Source organism: Paralichthys olivaceus, chromosome 11 (genome assembly GCF_024713975.1).
Source record: "Paralichthys olivaceus isolate ysfri-2021 chromosome 11, ASM2471397v2, whole genome shotgun sequence".
Taxonomy (NCBI): Eukaryota; Metazoa; Chordata; class Actinopteri; order Pleuronectiformes; family Paralichthyidae; genus Paralichthys; species Paralichthys olivaceus.
This window is the reverse complement of record NC_091103.1, coordinates 66,458-72,500: the sequence shown is the minus strand read 5'-3', so window position 1 is coordinate 72,500 and position 6,043 is coordinate 66,458. Positions and strand designations below refer to the sequence as shown.

The following is a 6,043-nucleotide window of genomic DNA, read 5'->3' as shown; positions in this document are numbered from 1 at the left end:
GCTGATGCTTTTATCCAAAGCAACTTACAATTAGGGCATTCAACATTTACGAGGGGCCATTTTTGGGGTTCAGCATCTTGCAAAAAGTCAAAAAGTCCAGTTGGGACAGAGTCTAATAACAAGTTGTTGGTTTGGATGATGAAACCAATGACTTCAGTTCAGAAAGATCAATAAAAGAAAAATGGTTCAAATATAAATCTGGTGCGACAGCTGGTTCTATGGTTTCTGGGCAATGCATCCGTTCATGGGGAGGAGGTGGAGGATTGTTTCACTGATGGTTATAATTTTATTTGTGAAGAAGTTCGTGAAATCCTTGATTCTCAGAGTTAGAGGAATAGATGGGTCAGTAGAGCTGTGACTCTCTGCCGGCTACAGAGCTGAAGAGGAACCTGGGCTTGTTCTTATTTTCTTCTATTAATTATGAATAATAGGAGCTTTTGGCTTTCTTGTCATTTATCAGACTATCTTTCCAGGCCAGGTGAAAAATCATACTGACTGGTGGAACGCCACTTCATCTCCAGCTTGTGATGTATTAGAAAACATGTTTGAGAATTAAACCATGGAGCTAATCTCCTCTGATTTACATTTTCTTTTTTGGTGTTAAACACATTTTGAATTTATATAATATAATAATTTTGTTGTCAAACCTGACACAGTAAATGCAATGACACTACCACTCCTTACCAGCTGGTGAAGCAACCTGAAGTAAACAATGACATGTTTGTATCATCAACCTTTAACCTGATGATGTTGATAAATGTGGTTTTATAAAACAGACACATGAGACATGAATGATTCAACAATATATTTATTACAGGTCAAATCAAAATAAATCTCAGATTAAACTTAACACACTGATTATGAGTAATTGACTAATAAATCTGAAAATGATGGGAAGTTTCTCATTATAAAATATTAAAGTTATTTGTAGAAAAGTCACTGGGATTTAATTTTCTTTCTAATTAATTTGAAACAAACCTTTAAACAGATTTTCAATGTTAAGCTTATTTTTTATTGATAAACAGAATCACTGATCTTTGCTTTAACACAGATATAACATCAGTCATAATGCTATAAACTAATGATTGAACTATGCTCATGTGATTCAACTGCAAGATTTTACAAAACTAAATGTCAAAATAAATGTTTCTGAAAAGCTCCTCACATGCAGATCAGAGTGACATTGCGAAGTTGAGGCTCAATAATAATCGATAAATACACCAACTTGTTTTCAGACTGAAACTTAGTTTTAAATGTTTAAAACCGTTGTAGATTAGAGATTTATTCTTGTATTTAATTCAACTTCATGTTTTTAATTAGTTTCAACACACATCAACAACATCTGATTAAATATTTAATCATTTATCCATAAAGTATAAAAAAGAAGCGATAATCGAAAAGTGAAGAAGAGTGACAATTTAAAACAAAATGTTTACGTCATGTGTTTACGTTTCATGTTTCATGAGACGTGTTTAGGTCACATGAAACTAAAACCAAGACATTCATATTTTACTTCATGACTTTAAATGACCATTCAAAGTTTAAAAGATCTTAGTGTCAACATGAAACAGATGAGTTATAGAGATAAAACTGCTGCATGAAGGAAAAGATTGTTAAAAGGAAGAACGTTAAAGATAAGACTGTTGATGAAAAGTCTCGTCTGTGGCCCCTTCTCAGGCCTGGTCTGGTTTGGGACTCTCTGGCAGAGTCAGAGAGTCCACAGACGACTGGTCGTTATGAAGCAGCTCCTCTTTATCACTGTTGAACAAAAACATGAATCAATGAGGAGACACTTGTTGTTGATGAGCAGGGATCAGTGTGGAAGAGGGTTAACCTTACCTGATGGAGGAACGGCGGGACAGACGGTGACGTCTCAGAGAGACGAGGATGAGTGTCACCAGCAGTAGAGCGGAGATGGAGGCGAGAGTGATGAAGAGGAAGAACGCTGGGGAGAGAAGGTGACGATCAAGCTTTTATTTTGAAAACCTGAACCAGGATCAGTAAAATATGCTTTTATTTTGAAACAAATTACTCCCTAGACTTCTATTTTACAATCAGAAAATTGCAACGTTTTAGAAGTTACCTGTGTGACCTCTGTTCAAAGGAAAAACTGACCTGCAGTCCAGCGGTTACGACTTTTCCCACGAGTGTCAAACGAACCTGGAGGAAAAGAACGTGAGGACAGAAGTCAGGCAAGGACAGACGTCACCTGTGTTACGTGAAGATCTGGTCTTTACCGTCTTGGCTGCAGTGGCTCATACACTCCTCCAAGGTGCTGTAACGGTTCACATTTCCATTGCAACCACCGTACAAGAATGAGTGACAGGTGCCAGTGTTGGGGTTGAAGAAGAAATTTGTGAACGCAGCACGACACGGACCAGGGTCAGGGGTCAACCGACACTCATCTGAGACAGAGACAATGATTATTGATGCAGCTGCTCGGGACAGACAGCCCAGAAGTGACAGTTTGTTTCTGACCTTTATTTTCTGTGGAAACATCATTAGCTGATTTCTTAGAGGACGGCTGGACGGACACTAGGGGACGAGACACCAACATGTTTTTAGTGAGCAACTCAGGTAACACAGGTGCAGACAGGTGCGCATGTCTCACCTGCACATGCAGCCATGCATCTCTCCTTGCTGATGTAGTTGTTCTTGTTTCCTCTGCAGCCTCCGTAGATGAATGATTGACAGGTTCCTGTGCGGTGGTTGTAGAACCAACGCTGTAACGCTGCCCTGCAGGGACCCACCTGAGGCTCCGCCGCACACCTCTCTGATTGGATAAGAAGACAGACAGGTACGTTTGTCCTGACTCAGGTGCGCTGAATGTTTTCATGCTTATATCTTCTGGTTCTGTTCATCACACAGAGCAGCTGATCAAACATCTGGAGACACATGTCCACACATGTTAAAATACATTCATTCAGAATTAAAGTTCTGATGGGTTTTGTATTATTAATATTCAAAGAGCCCAAGTTTGTTCCATCAGGTTCCACTGGGAGCAGCTAATGTTCCTGAGTGGTTGATGGAAACAATATATGTAAATAACAACCACATGTTAGAACATCTTATCTTTACATGTCAGAATCACACGTTAGAACCACATGTTAAAATATGTTACATGTTAGAAGTACATGATAGAACATGCTAACACCACATATAAAAAATACTTTATAACGTGTTAGCGGCACATGTTAAAAGTGTGTGAGAACTAACATACCTGCATAACCATCAGCTGACATATCTGTTGAAGAAAGAAAATGTGAAACTAGCATAAACCATCAAAGTCACGTTCCATTAAAGTTCACGCCTTCTTCTCTCCATATTACTTCTTTCTCTCTGCTGACGTTGACATTTATGTTTTTATCGTTTTCTTACTTCAGGACCATTATTTTTGTTGTAACAGACGATAATTTGATACAAAATGATGAAACGGGTCATATTTATTAATCTTATTAAACCGTAGAACTTTAATATACAAGTATGTTAATGCAGGTGTGTCCAGGTGTGTGAATACCTGTGTACTGAGGGTCAACGGACTCTGTGACAGTAGATTCAGACTCATCTGCACCTGGACCAAGAGATGATGAGGTGAGGTCACACACACTGAGATCACACACACACACACACTGTGAGGTCACACACACACTGTGAGGTCAAACAGTGAGGTCACACACACTCATACTGTGAGGTCACACACACACACACACACACACACTGTGAGGTCACACACACTGAGGTCACACACACACACACTGAGGTCACACACATACTGAGTTCACACACATACTGAGGTCACACACACTGTGAGGTCACTGTAGTGAATGTTTACTTGTTTTGAAGGCTGGAACCATTCGAGCTGCTTTGACTGGACGTACCAGCGGAGGAGGGGAGGAGTCAGGAGGGAGAACTGAACCTGAACACACACAGTAAAACACACAATAACACAGACACACATCAATTATCATCTCTGTGTATATGATGGTCTATGGAAGCATATTACTATCCCACCAGTAAAAAAAAAAACAGTGTGCTGTTATCATTCCTCATTAGAACCCTGAGATGATCCTCAGCTCTTGTGGGAAGAAGCAGCTTTATCTCAGCTGTGTGAAGGCGCTGAACCTTCACTCTCAGGTTGGAGTCCAGGAGACAAGGTGGACGGAGGGTTTCGCTGCAGGCTGCACCACTGAAGGCAGGTGGAGGCTCCTGTATAAACCTCCTGTTGAAAAACTGGTGGGTGACCTCCAGTGGAGGATTCTACCTGGAGCTTTAGCTGCGAACAGACAGAGCTCACCTGGACCGGAGCGCTGGAGGGGGGTGTGGTTTCTGTGACGACAGGGAGAATCTGGAACACCTAGTGGTGTCTGGTCCTCAACTAGAGGATTGATTTAGACTACTGCAGCAGTGGGGGAGAACTTTTCTGCCCCGCTGTTTGTTAATGGAGCTAAATTCCACAAAGGAAACAGAGCTACACTGGTCCTGATGAACTTCCTGTTTGGCTAAACTGGCCACATGGAAGAACAGGAAGAACCAGATGTTGGGCGAAGGCTGGACAGATGAAGTGTTTTAAAGGTTTGGTATCAGCTCAACTGAGAATACAACACACCTTCTACACCCTGAGCAGTAACCTGGAAGGTATGTTTAAAGTCTCTCTCTTGTTTTCAAGATTCATAGAACCGGTCTGACCACACACCTGACACCAGTTGAAGTACAGGTGTAGTATATGTCAGGACGTGTTGACGGGGATTTACCTGTGACGCTGCTGCAAGTGGACTCACACTCGCTTTCAGACTCAAAGTTGTTGCCGTTGGCATCGCAGCCTCCGTAGAAAAAGCTGCGGCATCTCTGTTCTGTCACATTGTAGAAAAACCTTGGAAACGCAGCACGACACGACCCCACCTTCATCGGCAGACGACACAGAACTGATGGGAGACCAAAACAGACGTCAACACACGCACTCACAACACACACTCAGTAACACACACCTGTGCAGGTGAGACCGGTCGAGCCGGAGCAGCAACATTGTTCCTCTCAGTCACTTTCTGAATGCGACACGTTAAACTAAGATCAGACGCTGGAAAATCGAATCAACGAATAATAATCAATGTTTTCTGATCGACAAAAAACTGATCATCAACTGATCCTTGGATTTGAGTGTTTGTTTCTGTCTTTTACAAACTAACTGTACAGTTGAAACAACAAATGAACTGATGGATACATTTGTAGTTAAATATTAAATGTATGTAGTTAAATACTTTGTTTACATTGTTAATACTTTTGTTTATGATGTTGTTTGTTACACAGTTTAGGGACCAGGAGCCAACGCAGACTTTGGGCCCGGGGCCCCTCAGAAGGTTGACCAGGCCCTGATGAGACCTGATCAATAATCAATAATATTAATGATGGTGATGAACTCACCGTGGTTGCTCTGGTTGTTTTGCGGATCAGTGGAGCTCAGCAGCGGGACGATGTGGGGAATCTCCGGGCTCTTCATCGCTTCTTTACTGGAAACTTTCTTCACCTGCTTGAGGAAAACCGAGAACTGGGAGCTGGGCCTGGAAACGCACACCTCGCGGCCCTGCTCCTGGTTCGGACAGCTCCACAGCTCACACTGCGGCCCTCCGTCCGCCGGGTACCCGACCACTGCAACGTCACAGTCCGGCATATCGCAGCACTTCTCCCGGCAGCTCTGCGGGTCCAACGCCTCAACTTCTCCCAGAACGACTCCGGAGTCTCCGTCCCGGACCTGATCTGGATCGATGGAGCTGTCCCAGGTACAGTCCAGAGCCAGGCCGGGCGCGAGCAGGAGACACAGGGTCAGGACACCGAGTGTGTGTCGGTCCATTGTGTCCTGTGATTCGGATGTACACCTGGATCTAGATCTGTTTCTAACACGTTGGATCGACTCTCCTTTGCAGGAACAATGAGTCACTTCCGTGTTCAGCAGTATTTTGTTGTCGCAGATTCAATCACCTGAGACCCAGGTGAGGTAACTGCAGGCCACGCCCACGTATTGCGTCATCTGCCCCTCCCACCACACGCA

General features: G+C 43.0%; 1 protein-coding gene across 1 annotated transcript; it reads right to left on the bottom strand.

The window, feature by feature from the left end:
* Positions 1-791: 791 nt before the first annotated feature.
* On the bottom strand, positions 792-6,007 carry spint2 (serine peptidase inhibitor, Kunitz type, 2). Its single transcript, XM_020105561.2, has 11 exons — positions 5,419-6,007; positions 4,752-4,922; positions 3,833-3,916; positions 3,518-3,571; positions 3,221-3,244; positions 2,612-2,773; positions 2,479-2,535; positions 2,238-2,405; positions 2,116-2,160; positions 1,840-1,945; positions 792-1,758 (listed from the first exon to the last, which is right to left on the bottom strand). The coding sequence occupies exons 1-11, from the start codon at positions 5,843-5,845 to the stop codon at positions 1,674-1,676; spliced, it is 1,383 nt and encodes a 460-aa protein (XP_019961120.2). The 5' UTR covers positions 5,846-6,007; the 3' UTR covers positions 792-1,673.
* Between the last annotated feature and the right edge of the window lie 36 nt (positions 6,008-6,043).